General features: G+C 46.4%; 1 protein-coding gene across 2 annotated transcripts in view; it reads left to right on the top strand.

Moving 5' to 3' along the window:
* Positions 1 to 21,888, top strand: part of LOC311311519 (echinoderm microtubule-associated protein-like 6) — a gene marked incomplete at both ends in the record, with an annotated part of 62,801 nt that overhangs the window by 6,075 nt on the left and 34,838 nt on the right. For both annotated transcript variants that reach the window (XM_084441258.1, XM_084441257.1), the window contains 16 exons: positions 70 to 168; positions 737 to 805; positions 1,536 to 1,721; positions 2,038 to 2,173; positions 6,541 to 6,742; positions 7,276 to 7,413; positions 8,949 to 9,205; positions 9,854 to 10,063; positions 11,998 to 12,165; positions 13,218 to 13,324; positions 13,794 to 13,894; positions 14,191 to 14,377; positions 14,772 to 14,877; positions 15,309 to 15,402; positions 16,578 to 16,678; positions 21,243 to 21,445. In XM_084441258.1, the coding sequence (XP_084297384.1) occupies positions 70 to 168; positions 737 to 805; positions 1,536 to 1,721; positions 2,038 to 2,173; positions 6,541 to 6,742; positions 7,276 to 7,413; positions 8,949 to 9,205; positions 9,854 to 10,063; positions 11,998 to 12,165; positions 13,218 to 13,324; positions 13,794 to 13,894; positions 14,191 to 14,377; positions 14,772 to 14,877; positions 15,309 to 15,402; positions 16,578 to 16,678; positions 21,243 to 21,445 (2,364 nt within the window). The remainder of the gene's footprint in view (positions 1 to 69; positions 169 to 736; positions 806 to 1,535; positions 1,722 to 2,037; positions 2,174 to 6,540; positions 6,743 to 7,275; positions 7,414 to 8,948; positions 9,206 to 9,853; positions 10,064 to 11,997; positions 12,166 to 13,217; positions 13,325 to 13,793; positions 13,895 to 14,190; positions 14,378 to 14,771; positions 14,878 to 15,308; positions 15,403 to 16,577; positions 16,679 to 21,242; positions 21,446 to 21,888) is intronic.

Raw genomic sequence — 21,888 nt, 5'->3', positions numbered from 1 at the left:
TCCGGCGTGTTCCATCTTGGATTGCGTTTGGATTCGATTCACGTTATTTTTCTCTCTCGTTCTGTGCAGCGACTAGCCTCCGTCGGACTGGACGCCAAAAACACGGTGTGCGTGTGGGACTGGAGGAAGGGCAGGGTGCTGGCCACCGCCACCGGTCACTCTGACAGGGTATAGACTCACCATCTAGACTAGTCTGTTTACCACGGGACACTCTGACAGGGTATAGACTCACCATCTAGACTAGTCTGTTTACCACGGGACACTCTGACAGGGTATAGACTCACCATCTAGACTAGTCTGTTTACCACCGGACACTCTGACAGGGTATAGACTCACCATCTAGACTAGTCTGTTTACCCCCGGACACTCTGACAGGGTATAGACTCCCCATCTAGACTAGTCTGTTTACCACCTGACACTCTGACTCACCATCTAGTCTGTTTAGCTTGACCTTGTTTTGAGTGAGCAAAGAGTGCTACTATATGCTACTGTATGTTACTGTAAAAAGTGCTACTGTATGAAAGCGGTGCAAAAAACAGTTTGCAAAAAAGGGATACAAAATGACACATCAGCAATTACAGTCTACTTCTTAAAATCTCTCATTATATGGTTTTGTAATCGTACTCTGTAGTCATCATGTCAGCGTCAGCAGAACTCTCAGTCCAGCTTGTTTGAAGGTCTTTCAGGTAACGGTGTGTTTCTGGTTATCGTTGACGACTGCTCTCGCTGCTTCCAGATCTTTGATATCGCGTGGGATCCGTTCCAGCCCAACAGGCTGGTGAGCTGTGGAGTGAAACACATCAAGGTGAGGCCTGTAGTCACCACAGATGGCACAGTACAACAACATGAGATACACTCTCATAACCAGCTGGTACAGTACAACAACATGAGATACACTCTCATAACCAGCTGGTACAGTACAACAACATGAGATACACTCTCATAACCAGCTGGTACAGTACAACAACATGAGATACACTCTCATAACCAGCTGGTACAGTACAACAACATGAGATACACTCTCATAACCAGCTGGTACAGTACAACAACATGAGATACACTCTCATAACCAGCTGGTACAGTACACCAACATGAGATACACTCTCATAACCAGCTGGTACAGGACACCAACATGAAATACATAACAGGTCTCTTGACGCCTGTAGTCGCTACAGCTGGTACAGTACACCAACATAAACTATGCTTTCATAACGCATCAATGGTTAAGATTGACACTGAATTGTATACTTAATATTACTCTAAATGTACTATTTCTATTAGAAAGCACTCCAGGCTTGGAAGTACTGGTCACAATAAGCAAAGATAAAACAAAAATATGAGGAGTTAAACCTTCCTAGGAAGGCAATGCACATTCCACAAAAATCTCAGCGATGGACTGACTTGCTTAATGCACTTATTTACATAGCCCATTATTGGCATTATTTCATTTAAGAATCAGCTGATTTGAATGCATCCAGATGTAAAAACCTGTGTTAAAGACCGAGCGCGCTTGACCGTTCCCTCTCCTCGCTCAGTTCTGGACCCTGTGTGGGAACGCGCTGACCCCCAAGCGCGGGATCTTCGGGAGGACGGGGGACCTGCAGACCATCCTGTGCCTGGCCACGGCCAGGGACCAGCTGACCTACTCAGGAGCGCTGAACGGCGACATCTACGTCTGGAGGGGCCTCAACCTGACACGCACCGTGCAAGCAGCGCACGGGGTGGGTGGGACGGACACGAGCACTCTGTGTGTGTGTGTGTGTGTACAGTACGTGTGTGTGTGTGCGTGCGTGTGTGTGTGTGTGTGTGTGTATGTGTGTGTGTATGTGTGTGTGTGTGTGTATGTGTATGTGTGTGTGTGTGCGTGTGCGTGTGTGTGTATGTGTGTGGATGTGTGTGTGTGTGTGTGTGTGTGTGTGTGTGTATTTGAAGTATTACGGTAACTAGGTGTTTCTGAAACGCTGCCTCCTCACAGGCAGGGATCTTCAGCATGTCAGTGTATATGAAGTATTACGGTAACACTATGCCTCCTCACAGGCAGGGATCTTCAGCATGCATGCCTGTGAGGAGGGCTTCGCTACAGGCGGGAGGGATGGCTGTGTGAGACTGTGGGACGTGGACTTCAAACCCATCACCAAAATCGACCTCCGGGAGACAGAGCAAGGATATAAAGGTACGTCTGGACCTGTCCGCTGGTATATTCCTGTCAGAAGACACTCACATGAAGAGGATGTCGAAGTGTCCTTGTGCCTGTGTAGAAACTCCCGAGTATCTGGGTCCACACTCGGAGTATCCTCCGTTCCCTGAGCAGCTCCCACCCTGCCTTCCTCACCCCCGTGGCCCCTGAGGTGAAGCAGCTCCCGCCCTGCCTTCCTCACCCCCGTGGCCCCTGAGGTGGAGCATCTCCCACCCTGCCTTCCTCACCCCCGTGGCCCCTGAGGTGAAGCAGCTCCCGCCCTGCCTTCCTCATCCCCGTGGCCCCTGAGGAGGAACAGCTCCTACCCTGCCTTCCTCACCCCCGTGGCCCCTGAGGTGAAGCAGCTCCCACCCTGCCTTCCTCACCCCCGTGGCCCCTGAGGAGGAACAGCTCCTACCCTGCCTTCCTCACCCCCAGGGCTCCTGTTTGTAACCCATGTCTGATCCTTGGTGATCTGGACACCAAGATACCTGAAGTTGTCCACCCTCTCCACAGGGGTCCCAGAGATGTTTAGGGGGTTGCAGATCCTCTCCTGCTTCCCCCCGTAGTAATGAAGTAATGAATCTCCTTTGTCATTCTTGATTTGATGACGCTGTAGTTCCTCCTGGTTCAATATCGACAGTGCAAGTTAAGTTGATAAGTTCAATTCTTTATTAAAGATATATATATAGCGGGAATTAGCGGGAATTTATGGGAATTAACAGGAATTAATGGGAATAAACTGGGAATTTTGGGGTTATTTATACCAACTGTATTTACCTTGTCATAAACAGACATAAGTATAAACAGTTTGTTTTGTCATACTGTAAGAAGACATGCAGGCAAGCATTTCTAATGAAAATTGTAACATTTTATGCTTAATCTATTTGTGAGTAGAACTTTAATGGATTCTACCGCCCTCTTAGTGTGCAGGATGCTAGGAATTAGCTGTGCATTGGATGGAAGAATGCACTGCACATGTGATGGATGAATGCACATTACAGGGTTGAAATTCATTAATTCAACCATTTTAAATCAGGTTTTAACCAAGATCATGCTGCAAGATCGAGAATTGCATTTTATGTTTTTATCCCAACTAGGCTACATTTAAGTTCCCTGTTATAGGGGTCTGCGATGGTGTAGCGGTCTAATGCATTGTGTTCCGATGCAGCTGCCCACCGGGAACCGCTGGTCTCGCCAGATCAGAGTATGGCCGGATCCTAGAGGGAGTGGCCTATTGGGCCACCGCTCCCCAAGGGTGGTTAGTTTAATCTCGGCTTGAGAGTTCGTCACACAACAGCCGGGTTGTGTGACGAATCCTCAACAGTTAGTAGGGGGTAATTGGACACAAGGTCAGGGTCAATTGGCTACCAAATTGGATGAAAATGGGATAAAATCCTAAAATAAGTATATGAAATAAAATACAAACCTGTTGAAAAAAGCAGTTAAAAGCTAAGAAAAAAGGGCAACATTTTGAAAATTCACAAGCTTAACTTCCCATGGAAAGTTTCTGGAGATTTACCGGAAATTTTCCATCCGTTTGCAACCCTAGTCAGCGCTTAAAAAGAGGAGTTTGTCTACATGTTTACACTACGTCTCCCACGACTCCAAACCAAATAAGATCACATGGGATTACTTGTAAGTACAGTCTTGGAACCTAGACACCTCACAAAGCAGCTTGTGCTTGTGCAGGACAATCTCTTTAATCTCTCAATCAAGAGTTCTGTTCAGATGTTTTGGTTCATTCAGGTCTTTGGACCTAATGTTTTAGTCCAATATATAACAGCAGTAATCATTTGAATGAAGACTTGAGATTTCTATTTAATAGATAAGATCATTTATTGTTCATTTCCGGAAGGTTTAAAAAGCATGCACATCCAAAAGTGTTGAGCTATAGGCACTGGACAAAAATACAAGTAGAAAGAAAGACAGAATCCACACACTAGATGTGCTCCCATGAACATTTATTTCCACCTCAGGGTGACATTTCGGGCACAAGTCTTCCTTTCATTTTCGGAAAAAGACATGCGATTTAGCACACATGCATACAGTAGCCTATTTATTGGGTGCTGAGAAAAAGCTGGCCTAGTGTGGTTTCAGCGGGTGCTGTAAGGACCAGGAGCCCCACCTGTCTTGTTGCATTAACCACATTACAAAGTGTTTGAAAGCTATTCCACCTCGACACATTTCATGAGCCGACAATTAGTGAAACCATCATAAGGCAAGGATTAGGTTTTGAGCTTTAATTTAGGCAAAAGGTAGAGTAGATATGTATCTTACTGCAGTTCACGTGTCAACTTTTGACCAATTGCAGGTGGTATGTGACTGATATGACATAATAACAGACAGATATGTCATTATGATTGCATTTTGAACCACACCATCATAGCACCATCACAGAGCACGGGAGTGGAGCGTCTGTATTTTGAATGGAACGCGGACTCAGCTCCGCTCACATGCTCTGGCACCACAACATATTTATCTCAATGATTTATACCTATTGCCTACCATACAATAGAAGACTTCAAAAAGGCTTTTAAGACAGCTGGGACTGCCGGCTTACACCAAACGATCGAGATGACGCTACGACTCCAGCAAAACTCTAATGGTTTTATTCTGACATTGGGAAAGTGTCTGCGACAGAAATCGGGTGTAAGGCCGTCATAAAATAAAGTTCAGATGTGAACTTGCAAATAGTAACCCTGTCTTTCTCCAGACTGAACTGTGCCGTGGTCCCAGTAGCTGACATCTGGGGGCAGATGTAGCCTACTATCGTTTGCGAGCGCAGCGTAAACAGCGCCTTGGGCAGTCCGCAGAAGCGCGCGATGGATGTAGGCCCACAAAGCCTGCGCCTCAGTGCGCAATCAAACCGTAATGTGCACAGGGAAAATATAGCGACTTGCAGCACGCAGTCTTGCTTTTTCCACAATGAAGCTACATTTGTGTAATTGACTGCTTTAAATTATGAGGAGTGATGTGGTGGCTATCTTTAGGCTGGTCATCTGTTGATTGTGTGACGCGATGATCGCATCGGCCTTGTGTATCTTATTTGCAAGTGCACAGGCTATCCCTGGCATATTCATTTTCTAAAGCCAATTGTTTAATAGCAAAACGTTGTCGCCCTGAATGGTGCCAATTGTAATCAGTGAAGGTATATGCATTGTGAATGTTCCAGTCCACGTTATAATCGTAATTTACTGCATGTGAATAATGTCAGGCCTCTTTAATACATCGGGACATATTACATATATCTGAGACCAATCTGATTAGTAGGCTATGCGACCTTGTAAATAGCAGTGTTCTACGCATATCGGATTATCAAAAATATTGATTAATAATTGCTCCCCCATGCAGGTTGTGTGTAGCCTAGGCTGGTGGGTTATGCGCACCTGGATTACACCTGCGTTTCAAAGGCGGAGAAATTTCACCGCAAAACAGACTTGCGCTTACCCCGCAGTTTTCATACGGGAAATTAATCAGTCAGCTGCGCATCTCCTCCCCATTTTGTGCGCGTTCACAATTCCCTCGACCCTCCTATGAATGCTTATGCATGAGTAGGAAAGCGCAACATGCCCTTCTGTGGGCCTGCGCCAGGGAGAATGCGATTTGACCCATGTACGGTCTGTTACATACCGTGTTGTCAGGCGCACGTTGCGACGGAATAACGCCAAAAACGGGTGCTAACATGTTAGTGCATATGCCCCCTGGTGTGGAGTAACCCTCTCTTTACAGGATGTGAACACAGTCTACCAGGAGCCATCAGTAGGCTTGCAGAGAGGGTGTAGATGTCCTGCAGAATCATTACTGTGGCTCTTTACCTGTATCATGGCCTCAGCTACAAATCAGCCAACATCCAGTATAATGGCCTAAATCAACCAACATCTGGTTTAGAAGCGTCTGTGGAAGCAGTTGTATGTTCGGAGCCATTCTCTCTCAGCTATTTTTTGCATTGTCTTGATCCCTCCTCCTGTTCTGTCTGACACATCCTCTCCTTCATCTCTCCTCCCTCTCTCCTTCCTCCATTCCCTCCTTCCCCTCTCTCCATCCTATTTTGTCTCTCCTCTCTTCTCCTCCCTCCACCCTCCCCTCCTCTCTCCTCTCCTTCCTCTCCTCTCCTTCTTCTCATCTCTCCTCTCCATCCTGTCCTCCCTCCACCCCTCCTCTCCGCCATCTTCTCTCATCCCCCTTTCCTTCCTCTCCTTCCTTCTCTCCTCTCCTCCCTCCTCTCCCCCATCTTCTCTCCTCCCTCTCTTCTCTCCTCCCTCTCTCCTTCCCCTCCTCCCTTTCTCCTCTCTCCTTCCTCTCCTCTCATCATCCGCTCTTCTCTCCTCTCCTCTCTCCTCCCCTTCCCCTTCTCTCCTCAGGCCTGTCTATCCGCAGTGTGTGTTGGAAGGCGGACCGTATCTTGGTGGGCACCCAGGACAGTGAGATCTTTGAGGTGATGGTGAGGGACAGGGAGAAGCCGGTGCTCCTAATGCAGGGTCACAGTGAAGGGGAGCTCTGGGCCCTGGACCTCCACCCCAAACAACAGGTCGCCGTTACCGGTAGTGATGATCGCTCCGTCAGGTTGGTGGCCTACTGTAATTTTCTAGTCCTGGACTCTGGGAAGAACCCATTTGACATTAAAGCAACTATAAGGAGTATTTGACAGGTTATAAAATCTAATTTTAATACTGATGCCTCTACATTAGCAAATGTGGCCATCCGTGAGAAGATTGGCTGTTTTATTCTATAGATATCTGCTTGGCTGGCCGGTCATCCAGAAAGGACAAAACAATTTATTTACCTTGTCACTAGTTTTCCTGACAAGTAGCATCTTTCTTTTGCTGGCTTCAGAAACTACTGCTGGGCTAGGCAAGAGATATTTAGACCGGAAGTGGTGGTGCTCATGAGATATGCAGTCATCTTTCCGGGAAAACACTACTGCTTGTTGCCGCTAAAATCAACACAAACTGAAAAACTCATAGCTGCTTTAACAAAAAAATAAATAAATAATTGAACAGCAAGTTGAAAAGGTGACAGACCCTGAGATGCTTGTCCTCCAGCGATGTACGTTCCACCTTTCGTTTCATTTCCTGGTTCCCTCTCTCTCCCCCCAGGCTGTGGAGTCTCGGGGACCACGCCCTCATCGCCCGCTGTAACATGGAGGAGGCGGTCCGCAGTGTGTCCTTCAACAACGACGGCTCCCAGCTGGCGCTGGGCATGAAGGACGGCTCCTTTACGGTTCTCCGCGTCAGGTGGGTCTCAGCGGGTTCCACACCTGTGATAACAGCAGCAGGATGAAGGAAGCACCTACCTCAGACCCAGGTCAAATAGTATTTGGAATTCTTTCAAGTACTCTGAGCATTTGTGTGACTGCCTTGAATGTAAGTGGCTGGGCTTTGAAATCTAGCTTTGACAACGCATTGGGAGGAGAGGTGTCTCCCGCCATAGACTCTTATGCTAACTAACGTATTTTTGGTTTCTTCAGACATTCACTGTGACTGCTTTTTTGGGAGAATTTCATAATCATTATGATTTATTAGAGGTATCATTGATGACATATTCGAAGTCGCTGTTATCAAACGACGTTTGTACACGGTGTCCTGCATAAACTGGATGCTAGCTGGCTAACGAACAGCTGTCTCTACATGCTAGCCAGCTAGCATTCAGTGGTGGAGACAAAGTGTCTTAAGGTGATGATCATGCAGTAATTTGAGGACGAGCACAAAGTAAATCATCAATAACACAACAAACTAATCAAAAGGTATATTAAAACACAAAACATTTCATCAGAGCAGATGTTGGAAGACACCAAAAAGGGTAATTTGCATTGCAGTCAATGGGAGAACCCAATGATCCCCCCCCCACGTCTTATGGACTTACACCAGGCAAGATCAATCGATCACAAATAAGTACTGGAAATTATTGTCAGTAGTATTTGACCAGGTCTGATTAACCGTGCAGCATCTCCTTTTGCATCTCTTCTCATATGAGTCTATGTTCCAGACATGATGTTCTCACACTAGTCTGTGTTCCAGACATGATGTTCTCACACTAGTCTGTGTTCCAGACATGATGTTCTCACACTAGTCTGTGTTCCAGACATGATGTTCTCACACTAGTCTGTGTTCCAGACATGATGTTCTCACACTAGTCTGTGTTCCAGACATGATGTTCTCACACCAGTCTGTGTTCCAGACATGACGTTCTCACACCAGTCTGTGTTCCAGCGACATGACGTTCTCACACCAGTCTGTGTTCCAGCGACATGACGTTCTCACACCAGCCTGTGTTCCAGCGGCATGACATTCTCACACCAGTCTGTGTTCCAGGAACATGCCGTTCTCACATCAGTCTGTGTTCTAGCGGCATGACGTTCTCACACCAGTCTGTGTTCCAGGAACATGCCGTTCTCACACCAGTCTGTGTTCCAGCGGCATGACGTTCTCACAGCATCCCCTTTAACCCCCATCTCCCCCTTTCCTCCCTCTTGCCCCCCCCCACACACACTTTGGCTACTGCATGATGCTCTATTTTCTCTCTCTCCCTTCTTCTGTCTGTGTTCTCTGTCTTTTGGCCAACTGCGTTCTATATTGGTCTGTCTTTGTTTTAGTTTCCTGTTGTTTTTTATGCTGCCATTCTGGTCAGGTGTTGCTTGAAAAAGAGTTCTTTGATCTCAAGCTTCTTTACCTGGTTAAATAAAGGTTAAATAAAAAAATAAAAAACAATCTCTTCTCGCATAAGTCTGCATTCCAGCGACATGACGTTCTCACACGAGTCTGCGTTCCAGGGACATGACTGAGGTGGTGCACATCAAGGACCGGAAGGAGGTCATCCACGAGCTGAAGTTCTCTCCGGACGGCTCCTTCCTGGCGGTGGGCTCCAACGATGGCCTGGTGGACGTCTACGCCGTCGGGCAGCGCTACAAGAAGGTGGGCGAGTGCAACCGGTCCACCTGCTTCATCACGCACCTGGACTGGTCGGTCGACAGCCGCTTCCTGCAGACCAACGACGGAGCGGGAGAGAGGCATTTCTACAGGATGCCAGGTTTGTAGGCTGTCTTATTCTACCCCCCCCTGCAGGAAAGCAATCTCTTACAGTAGTCTCTCCTAGCCAGACCAGATAAGACCAGACCAGACCAGATCAGACCAGATCTTCACACTTCGTTTATGCTGTGACAGCGCTGTGATTTGTATTATAATTGTTTTCTTAAAAAACTGACCTTTGGGTTATTGGAACATTTTTTTTAGACCTTTAGGATTTGTATTTGAGTACCCTTGCTTTAAACCAATCACAATCGTCTTCGGCGGAGCGGTTGCTCGGTTGCTGTTGTTTCACGTAGTCTGGGAGAATCTCCCAGCGCCACTGATTGGCCGATCATGTGAATCGGCGCCACTGATTGGGAAGAAATAAACGAGTGATAAGGCTTATCCCCAAAGCCTGCATCCGTTGAGACAGACTACCCTTCCAGTTCCAGATGATGTTATGTTATCAATGGTGATAAAAGAGAATAATGAAGACCTGGGCGCTATCGTAGCTGGGAGTGGGAAGAGGAAGCACGTAGCACGTGCCTGTCAGCGAACCGCAGCTGAAGTATTGTTAATGTTAATTTAGAGCAAAATTCCTAGTAGCAAGGACAGCGAGTTCCCAGACTGGGGTTGAAAAATGTGTTGTGTTCCTTCCTGCCCTCTGCAGCAGGGAAGCAGCTGTCCAAAGAGGAATCCAAGGGGATCCACTGGATGACGTGGACAGGCGTGATGGGCCCCGAGGTCAACGGGATCTGGCCCAAGTACTCCAACATCACCGACATCAACTCCGTGGACGCCAACTACAGCAGCGCTGTGCTGGTGACCGGCGACGACTTCGGCCTGGTCAAACTCTTCAGGTTCCCTTGCCTTAAGAAAGGTCGGGGTTCAGCCTTACATGCACACCCACACAAGTCAAGTCAAGTCAAATTTTATATATAAAGCACATTTAAAAATGACAGCACATTTAAAAATGACTGTGGTCGAGCCACAGTGCTGTACACAAAATACAATAAACATTAAAAGCACAAACTACAATAACAGCAACAGTACAGAAATAAAAACACACAATACCAGGGTGTCGTGATCAACTACAGTTGAAGGCCAGGGAGAAGAAATGGGTTTTTAAGAGAGATTTAAAAGCCCCTAGGGTCTGAGCCGATCTGATGTGAATGGGTAGACTATTCCAGAGCCGAGGGCCAGCGGCTGCAAAGGCTCAGTCTCCCCTCGTCTTGAACCTAGTTTTAGTCACTTCCAGAAGGATCTGGTCAGCTGATCTTAGAGCTCTGGCTGGGGAATGGCGCTGTAAGAGTTCAGCTAGATAAGGAGGAGCCAGCCCATTTAACGCTTTAAAAACAAATAAAAGAAGCTTAAAATCGAATCTAAAACTGACAGGGAGCCAGTGAAGTGAGGCCAGAATGGGGGTGATATGGTCTCGCTTTTTGGTGCCAGTAAGGAGGCGAGCAGCGGCATTCTGGACAAGCTGAAGGCGTCTCAGTGATGACTGATCAATGCCCACTTATAGGGAGTTACAGTAATCAAATCTAGAGGTGGTGAATGCATGAATTACCCCCTCGAGGTCTGCTGGGGAAAGATAGGGCTTGGACGTAGCTAAGAGTTTTAGATAGGAAAAGCTTGTTTTGACTACAGAGCTGACTTGCTTCTCAAATTTAAAGGTGCTGTCAAGGATCACTCCAAGGTTTCTTACGGAGGAACTGATGTTGGAGCTGAGAGGGCCTGGGAAATTAACGAGTGGGGCGGGTGAAGCCTGTTCAAAGACAATTATTTCGGTCTTGCTCTCATTCAGATTGAGGAAATTACTGCTCAGCCAGGATTTAATGTCGGTCAGAGAGTCGAGCAGAGGCTTTAATGAGTCCTTGCAGTTAGTTTTTAGGGGCAGGTAGATCTGTATATTGTCAGCAAAACAGTGAATGGAAATGCCATGTTTACTGAAGAGTAACAGGCCTAAAGTAGAGCCTTAGGGAACCCCGCAGGTAGCCGGTCTGACAGGTCGGACTTTAACCAGTTGAGGGCAGAGCCAGTGATGCCTATGCACTGTTCGAGCCAGGCGAGGAGGATCCTATGGTCTACCGTATCAAAGACAGCTGCCAGGTCGAGGAGCACCAGTACGGTAGAACTGCCACACACACATGCATGCATGCACGCACACACACACACACACACACACACACACACACACACACACACACACACACACACACACACATACACACACACACACACACACAATATCAGCTGTGTGTGAGCTAGTTTCTGTTTTATCACAAACATCACTGTGAGTAACTTAGTAGTTTGGCCATGTTTAAGTATTATACCACATTCATCAGCTACTGTAGTAATGTCATGTCTGTCCTACAGTATAATCGCAGAAGCTCCACCTATGACCCTCATTATAGACCGTTTCATGGAATTGGCTTTGGCCAATGATGAACCAATTTGGTCCATTTCAACATCCTAGTTTGCCGCAGTTAGCTAACATTAGCAGTGGTAGCTAGCTAACGTTAAAAATGACAAGCATCTATTTCGAGCCTCCCAAAGGCAGGACAGTCAAGATATATGTAAATAATAATCCCACGGCCAAACAACAAGGTCCCAAAGTTAATTGAAAACGTTTTTGTCTTGCTAGCGTATTATCGCAGATTGACACACCAGAACTTTCCAAGTCATTGCCCTACTGATCGAAAATTCAGTTGAAAGGGTCTATACTGTGGCATTCTGTTCTCATCTTGCTGTTCAAAAAGTAACAATATGCACTATTAGTTTACAATGTGCTTATGGTCCTCTGTGAAACAGCGGCTAAATTCAAGAAGTACATCGGCCATTCTGCCCACGTGACCAATGTGCGCTGGTCCCACGACCTCCAGTGGGTGCTGAGCTCCGGGGGCGCCGACCACGCCCTGTTCCAGTGGCGCTTCCTCCCCGAGGGAGTCATGAACGGTGTACTGGAACCCCTGCTGCAAGGTGACCGCGCACCATCAACACACCTACAGACCAACTCCACTGTGTACAAACAATGCTCATACGTACGCATCCTGGGGAGGTATTCTAGAAAGCAGAGTTTGGTAACTCTGACACATTGAATCTCAGCATTGGCAAACAAGAGTTTTCACTAAACCCGCTTTCTGGAATACCCCCCCTGGTGGCCGAAAAGAACACTGACACTGTTATGACAGTTGCCCGGAGTATTTTTTTTATGACTTAGCTAACGTTAGCTAGCTAGCTACAGGATCATCGTAAGAGGCGTGCACATACATAACGGAAATGTGAAGTGACCTTTAAATTGGTCTATTGTCCTCATTCACATAAACCTCATTTACACATAAGAATATTAGCGTTAAAGGTGCTCTGTTCGATTTACTGCACTTTTTGTAAAAAAAAAAATCCAATAAATAGGTCCAGGGGAGTCATAAATATCTGTACACAAAATATAGCCAACGGTGTAGTGCCTGTGGAGCAAATGCAGAATTTCTTTTTATTATGAGCGAAGCCGGCCCGGCGCTGAGCCCTATCCCCTAAATCTGTTACGCTGCACCACTGCCCCATCTAGTGGCCGAAAAAATCTAATTGAGCACCTTCAAATATTACAGTTGTAGCAAGTCAAGAGAAAGGGTTGTTAGTCCGTCACCATCCACCGTACCATTTTGGTGGTAATAGAACCCTTCAGATCAAGTAGAACTTGAAACACAATGCTTCAGTTCAGAGATATAATAGAATTTTGACACATTCAAATTGTCTTTTCACTGTAGAATCCTATTCGGCCAGTTAGAGACATTTATACTACCTTTAAGAGAGTATTATTGGACTTCCATTAATGAAGAAAGCATGACACTGTATTTGAAATAGACATAGAATAACAATTGCCTTGATTGTACAAACCTAGTTATGTTCATGAATTCATGTTTATTTGTGTTAATGTATGTTAATGTGTGTTAATGTATGTTAGTTGAATGAAGGCACCTCTATAGTTCATGTAGAGTATTTGATGGTGAGTTGACATATTGGTGTTTCTCCAGAGGGGTATGCAGACTCGAACAGCGGAGAGTCAGACTCTGACGTGTCAGACGTTCCGGAGCTTGACTCAGACATCGAGCAGGAGGCACAGATGAACTACGAACGACAGGTAGTCTGAGGAGAATGTACAGTACAGTAATGCATTGTGTTCAGATCTTCCACATACCAGGACTGTTTATAGCTCTTCATAGAAGAGCTATAAATATATATATATATATATATATTAGCTCTTTCATTGCTCTGTCAAATGCAATACTGTAGCTGTCTTTAGCTTTTAGTATTGTTTTATTAAAAATTATGAAAGTGTAAGTAGCATTTACATGTCCACAGTGACGCCTGTCTCCTTCTCCTGACTCCTGTCTCCTTGTCCTGTCACCATGTCCTGATTCCTGTCTCTTTGTCCATCACCTTTTCCTGACTCGTGTCTCCTTGTTTGTCACCTTGTCACTTTGTCCTGTCTCCTTGTCCTGTCTCCTTCTTCATCTCCTGTCTCCTTCTCCTCCTGTCTCCTTCACCTCCTGTCTCTCTCTCCTGTCTCCTGCACGACTGACCGGTTGTTTAATCTTGACCTCTTCTAGGTGTATAAAGAGGATCTGCCTCAGTTGAGGAAGAAGCTGGTGGGCTCACTGAAGCGCCAGAAAGCCCCTGATGAAGGCCTGCGACTGCAGTTTGTTCACGGGTAACCAACCATCACAAGTTATCCTCTTTCCTTTCTTTCTTTCTTTCTTTCTTTCTTTCTTTCTTTCTTTCTTTCTTTCTTTCTTTCTTTCTTTCTTTCTTTCTTTCTTTCTTTCTGTCGTGTTGTCCATCTTATTATTATAATACAGTAATTGTGAAACAAGCATATGTGAGACCCTAATGCCCTAATGCACTCACCCATTTTTGGTCATACTGCAATCAGCGCCAGTACCCACACAGATTCTCAGTAAACTAACAATCACCGTTGGTCCCTCTGGTCCTCTTGTTGACGTTCAGGTACCGAGGCTGTGACTGCAGGAACAACCTGTTCTACTCCCAGGCCGGGGAGGTGGTGTACCACATAGCAGCCGTGGGTGTGGTCTACAACCGGCAGCAGCACTCGCAGCGCTTCTACCTGGGCCACGACGACGACATCCTCAGCCTGACCGCTCACCCGCTCAAAGACTACGTCGCCACCGGACAGGTAGACTTTCACGGCCGCTCGTTACCTCAGTCGACGTTGAAGACGGCCGTCGACGTGGTTCTCGCAGATGTATTAAGCACTGGTCACGTTAGCGGTGTGAATGTGCTTCCTGGTTCCTGGTCCTGTGTTTCGGAGCACGTGTGCTTCATCATGTGCTTCCTGGTTCTCCTATGCTTCCTGGTTCATGTGCTTCCTGGTTCTCCTGTGCTTCCTGGTTCATGTGCTTCCTGGTTCTCCTGTGCTTCCTGGTTCATGTGCTTCCTGGTTCTCCTGTGCTTCATCATGTGCTTCCTGGTTCTCCCGTGCTTCCTGGTTCATGTGCTTCCTGGTTCTCCTGTGTTTCGGGGTACGTTTGACAGCATGTGTGAGTTGGGATGTTGTCCCCGTTGTCCAGGTGGGCAGGGACCCAGCCATCCATGTGTGGGACGTCCAGACGCTGAAATGTCTGTCCTTGCTGAAGGGCCATCACCAGAGGGGCGTGTGTGCGCTGGAGTTCACAGGTGAGAGGGATTCTCCTCAGACGTGCTGATTGGACGTCGTCACCCTACGCATCAGGGTAACTCTCTGCTCAGGGTTATCCCACCATTCACGCGTAGGTAAAGCGTCTATGAGAGCGAGTGATTTCTTGCAGACCTTGAAATCTTTTCCGTCAGAAGTTTGGGAACAGCCTGTTGTTCATAGCGTGCCAGACTGACAGCACAGATTAAGTCAAATTATTCCAACGCGAATATCGCCCGAGCTCCGGATGTGTACAGTCGTTTTGTTGTGTGTGATTGCACCGCTAGGATTTAGGTGAATGAGCAGTTCGTCTTTCAATGCAATTTTAAAAGAGTGAAACTTCTTTGTCATGTCTTTCTAAAAGTTGTTTTCTGTGTAATATGGAGTGCATGTCGCTGTACGGAGTGATGACTGACCTCCCTCTGCCCTGCAGTGGACGGGAAAACCCTGGTGTCTCTGGGGATCGACGAATCCCACTCCATTGTGATGTGGGACTGGAAGAAGGGCGAGAGGCTGGCAAAAGCAAGGTATGGATTACTAGACCTGAACACTACACCTGAACTAGACCTGAACACTACACCTGAGCACTAGACCTGAACACTACACCTGAGCACTAGACCTGAACATTACACTAGAACTAGACCTGAACACTACACCTGAACTAGACCTGAACACTACACCTGAACTAGACCTGAACACTACACCTGAGCACTAGACCTGAACACTACACCTGAGCACTAGACCTGAACACTACACCTGAACTAGACCTGAACACTACACCTGAACTAGACCTGAACACTACACCTGAACTAGACCTGAACACTACACCTGAGCACTAGACCTGAACACTACACCTGAACTAGACCTGAACACTACACCTGAACTAGACCTGAACACTACACCTGAGCACTAGAACTGAACATTACACCTGAACTAGACCTGAACACTACACCTGAACTAGACCTGAACACTACACCTGAGCACTAGACCTGAACACTACACCTGAGCACTAGACCTGAACATAACACCTGAACTAGACCTGAACACTACACCTGAACTAGACCTGAACACTACACCTGAGCACTAGACCTGAACATTACACCGGAACACTACACCTGAACACTCTGAGGCAGGCAAAAGCAAGCTATGTACATCACTACTGTAGACCTGAGCACTATACCTTAACACTAGACCTGAACACTAGACCTGAACCCTAGACCTGACCTGAACATTAAGACTGGCAAAAGCAGGGTATGGACTCACTAGATGTGAACACTCAGGGGCTGGCTTTCCTTCCTTACCAAAAAATGTTCAAGCTTTCAAATGGATTGAATACATAAAAACAAAATATTAGAGATATTCAAAGAAAATGCTTAAAGGTCAAGATTTTGATGAAGACTAGTCATTACGAGTACGATTACGTGTGGTACCAACATCGTACTGCTATTGGCTCAGCCCTGCCAGAGGCAGATACCAAACCAGACAGAGGTAAACAGGACGTTCTTGTAATTTCTTAAATTAATACATTCAGACTCAGTAATTGTTTTGGGGGAAAAGCAATACTTTTATTCTGCTCCCTTCTAAAAATGCTGGGGATGTATTGCTATTGTATTTTTAATTTTTTGTCTATATACAATTTAGATTATTTAAATATGCAAATATGGCAAATGTATTCTTGCCATACCAACTTGACTTTCCATAGGGGTCACAAAGATAAACTGTTTGTGGTGAAGTGCAACCCCTTCCGCATGGACAAGCTCGTTACCGTGGGGATGAAGCATATCAGGTTCTGGCAACACACAGGTAACCATAACAACCCAGCTGTGCTCCAATCACTAATGACTTCAAGATGCTGTCCATGATTTTGTCCATGGGCAGACCAGGGGCCTCATTTATCATTGAGGTACGCCATATTTTACACGGTCTTTTTCGCGATTTCAGGCGTACGCCATTTCCCCCCCCCACATTGCGATCTTTCAAGCCGAAAGGGCGAAAATTTAGTTGCCTTTCTACGCGCTTTTGTAGGACACCTCTCAAGTAGCCGTACCGATTTACACGGTTTTCTACACCCTTTTTGAACACAGGGGGAACTGGCGACGCAGGTGGTGCGTCGGTGAATTACAATGTTTGATGGAGAGAATAAGAGCGACAGTTCATGAACGCACAATCATGTAGGCTAATAGCCCAATTCAGCACAAACATATATCGCAATGCAAGATTAGACGTGTCCTCTAACCGGCTCATTCATGGTCCGATATGGATTTGTTCCCCAAACTGAACCTATGCGCTGTCCCAAACCTTTCCGCGCTATATGTCACACACCTAATGCAGGCACTCCATCAAACGGCAATAATTGACCAATTAGATTGTCATTAATATGTGATCATGTGGACCTGTTTGCTGTTTGGTAAGCATATAAATGACAGTCCTCCTGTGCGTAATGCGAAGCCTAAATGAATCCGGCGCTACTCGGCCTACTGGCCGAGATAGAACTCCAAAGAGGTGACGGCGATGGCGACTGCACCCACATAAGGGCACCATCAGTGAATGAATACGTCTATGTGAATCGCTAAAATGTGCACACTATAAATACCCAAATCATATGTGACGCCGACATGCTCATCACAAGTGTAGTGGCACGGTGGCCTGGCTCCACGCATGACTCATTCATCCTGGCGCACAGCAGGGTAGGGGCTAGACTGGAGGCAGGCGCTGCGCGTGACGGCTGGCTTGTTGGTGTGTGCATAGCCAAGATACATATTCTTTGTCTTATTTACTTTAATCTTTATTAGCATTTTCCATCCATACAACGACAATACAATAAAACATAAAAACTTACAATAACAGCTTATGGGTACTTCCATCCATGATGCTTTTTTTTTTCTTACTCAAATATGACCATTTTAATATTAGTGGTATCATCACACTTCCTTCTATAATCCATCCATTTTTCCCATCTCCCTTTAAACTTTCCTTCCTGCATCCTCAATGCATAAATAAATCTCATAAATCTCCTCCACAACACCCACCACTGCTCCTTGGTTGGGGGTTCCACCTTATACCAAGCCCTCATTATTGTCTTTTTACTAGCAACCAATAGTACTTTCACTAGGTATCTGTCCCCTCCTTGTACATCATTCTGTTATGTTTGCCAAGATGTATATTCAAAGCTGATAAGAATGAGAACCAGTCAAGACCCCACCACAAAATGAGGACCCAAGCCCTCAGCCCCCTCCCCGTCATGAGGTTTACCAGCGGGGCCAAAGGGCCCACACTGAGCTCATGCGCCAGCTATGAAGACACAAACAAGTAAGGTTCACATTTCTACCATTTTATTGTCTGTTGGTGGGTGACTGTGTGAGGTGTGTGAGTGCGTTTGTGAGTGAATGTGTGAGGTCCGTGAGTGTGTTTGTGAGTGAATGTGTGAGGTCCGTGAGTGTGGTAGTGAGTGACTGTGTGAGGTCCTTGAGTGTGGTAGTGAGCGACTGTGTGAGGTCCGTGAGTGTGGTAGTGAGTGACAGTGTGAGGTCCGTGACAGCATGTGTGAGGGAATGAAGTGCAGTGAGGATGTCCTGTTGGCTCTGGTGGTGTAGTGTGGTGACCTCCACCAACTGCTGCACAACTGCCCCACAACTGCCCCAATCCCTTCTGCCATTTCCCTCTGGGCCTCTAGGGTCATGAGCCTCCAGCACAGCATCTGAGAGGAAGCCCAGCCCTCAGGGACCCTTGAGGCAGGGACGCTGGCAGCCGGAGGTGGAGGCGTGGGCGGTGGAGATGGAGACGGAGGCGCTGGAGATGGCACTGGAGGTGGAGGCCGGTGCGCTGGAGGTGGAGGCACTGGAGGTCGTGGCGCTGGATGTAGAGGCTGCAACCAGCGGGGGCACGACCATCAGGTCAAGGACCACTGCAGACTCCCCCTCCTCTGAGTCCCACCCCACGTCAGAGTCTGGAGAAACAATTTCAGTCATTTTCTTTGAGTTTGTCTGTTAACTTGATTATGCATTAAACATTTTATTGTGTAGCCATATTCAATTGATATGTTTTTCTGTTGGCAGCCAAATAAATGCTTAAGTGTGATTCACCGGGTGATTTAGATGAGAGTCTTAATTTCCCAGAGGGGAAAATGTTTAATGTGGTCTAACATTATGAAGTGGTCATCTGTGTTATCGTTCCCTGTTTTTGGTCCTAAATCAATCATAGCCTACCACAGAATGTGTGGAATGTTTGCTTTCCTCACAGCCATATAATACAGAATGTCCGTGTAGCCTACGCCAAATACAGGATGCACGAAACGTACAGTAGGCTACCTAAACTGTAGGAGCAATCAGACAAATGTAGGCTCGTACAAATAGCTTACCTTCCGAAGATGATTTTCTTTCCTCGCGTGGACCTCACCAACAAGCACATGCACCTCCGTCTCCGAAAAGTTTCTCTTCTTTCCGCGTTTTTCCATAAACGTCTTTGTCTGTCCTATGCTCCACGCTATATTATGTCGGTTCCTTCCGGGGTATCCACGTTGTGCGCTGTCATAGTTTTGACCATATATGGTTGAATTTGGGCGTGGAGAGGGCGGAACACGGGGCGCGTGCGCGTCCGCTCTCCTCTACGCCACCGTCGAATTTTTCGTGGAGGAAATGGCGTACAACATTTTTGATAGATCCGAAAAGCGTGTAAATATTCTCGTCGTACGCTACATTTCGCATTTTCCGCGTTTTCGTCGTACGCCCTCTTTTACACCTGAATTTACACGCTCTTTGATAAATGAGGCCCCTGGGGAGTATTCCAGAAAGAGGGTTTAGTGAAAACTTACAGTGTGCTAACCCTGAGATTGAATTGAATTGAATCTCAGGGTTAGCAAACTCCTCTTGTCATTGTTGTGTTCTTGTTGTCATTTTTGCGTTTTTGTTGTCATTGTTGTCTTTTTATTATCCTTATTGTGTTCTTGTTGTCCTTGTTGTGTTTTTGTTGTCATTTTTGTGTTCTTGCTGTCAGTTGTTTTTTTGCGTGGCTGTAAGCCAGCGCACCTAGTGTAGCGTTTGTCGGGTTATCACTCCCTCCCTCCCTCCCTCCCTCCGTTACTCCTGACAATGTTGGCCTGCATCTCTCTGTTGGCACCACAAGAGGCAGTAGTCCCTACTACTGGGAGGACTCCAAAATCAATCCGCCGATCTCCACTGCACAAGTAGAGTAGTGGTCAGAGCATTGGACTCCCACCTGGGAGACCAGGGTTCAAGACCCGGTGGGGATGACTTTATGGGACTATACCCCAAACCTCCACATGTTCATCCTTTCACTCTGACCTTTACCCCTTGCCTTATAGATCAGATCCTGTCCCAACCCCAACCCTTATTCTAACCCCAACCCACACTAGGGACTGGAAGAAGGACACCAAAACCAACCCACCGATCTCCACTGCACAAGTAGAGTAGTGGTCAGAGCATTGGACTCCCACCCGAGAGACCAGGGTTCATGACCCGGTGGGGATGACTTTATGGGACTATACCCCAAACCTCCACATGTTCATCCTTTCACTCCAACCTTTTTATCCCTTACCTAAATTCCACAAGTAGAGTAGTGGTCAGAGCATTGGACTCCCACGCGGGACATTCTCAGAGATTACTGTCTTCTTACTTCACCACCTAAAGGGAAGTGCATACAGCAGGTAATGACTTTTGTCCAGAAACAGAAGTTGAACCAATTGCAGAAAAATAGCTAACGTTACAAGAATCATTAGTGTAAATGCTTTAGCCACTAACCGCTGCCATTAATGTTATGGAAGCTGCTGCTAGTTGTTTTGAGCTCTTGAGCTAACTGGCTATCCCGCTCTTATTGTGCTGGATTAACATTGGAAGCATTGGAACTGATGTGTCCAGGCGACAATACCTGTCTTAATTTATCAGACATTATTTCATGTCATTTCAATTCACAGCTATTTCAGTGGCATGACTAGTTTCCGTCCTACCAGTCCTGAACAGAAACAAGCCAGTCAGGCACATGAGCCAGGCTGGATCTGGCCTGGTTGTCATTGTTGTGGTCTTGTTATCATTGTTGTGTTCTTGTTATCATTGTTGTGATTTTGTTATCATTGTTGTGTTCTTGTTGTCATTGTTGTGTTCTTGTTATCATTGTTGTGTTTTTGTTATCATTGTTGTGTTCTTGTTATCATTGTTGTGTTCTTGTTATCATTGTTGTGTTCTTGTTATCATTGTTGTGTTCTTGTTGTCATTGTTGTGTTCTTGTTGTCATTGTTGTGTTTTTGTTATCATTGTTGTGTTCTTGTTGTCATTGTTGTGTTCTTGTTATCATTGTTGTGTTTTTGTTGCCTAGCCCAAAGCTTTTCTCTCAGGCCGTTTGTGTCGACTTCCAGGTGGAGGCCTGACGTTCAAGCGGGGCATCTTTGGGAACCTGGGGAAGCTGGAGACCATGATGTCGGTGTGCTACGGGCGCTCCGAGGACCTGGTCTTCTCGGGGGCCACCACCGGGGATGTGTACATCTGGAGAGAGACCACGCTCATGAAGACCATCAAGGCCCACGACGGACCCGTGTTCGCCATGTGCTCGCTGGACAAGGTGCACCGCACGGCGGTTTTGACAAAACACATCTTTACATTTCATTTGAAACCTTTTTTTTCACTCGAAAGGCACTGAGGTTTCCCCCATTTAGTAGAAGTCACGTGCAACACAAGACAAGAAACACTAGAAACTAGCTCCACAGAACATGATCAGAGGGGCGGAGCCTGCAGCACATTACCTTTCAAATCCAGCTGCATTTGAACATTATTTCATCGGGAGCGTATAGTCAGGACTACATGAAAAACTCATTTAGGTACTGTAATACACCGCCGTTTGTGTAATAAAAACCTCTGTGAAGTGAGAGTTAACGTGGAAGAAAGTCCAAGTAAATCACTGGATATGCTACTGACAGATTGCTAGAGTGCAGGACTCAATAGCAATTAGGGGTGTGAAGATACACTCATCTCACGATACGATACACGATATTGGGTTAATGATAT

This window comes from Borostomias antarcticus, assembly GCF_949987555.1.
Source record: "Borostomias antarcticus genome assembly, chromosome: 7".
Lineage (NCBI taxonomy): Eukaryota > Metazoa > Chordata > Actinopteri > Stomiiformes > Stomiidae > Borostomias > Borostomias antarcticus.
The sequence above is the reverse complement of the archived record's forward strand: the minus strand, read 5'-3'. Positions and strand labels throughout refer to the sequence as shown.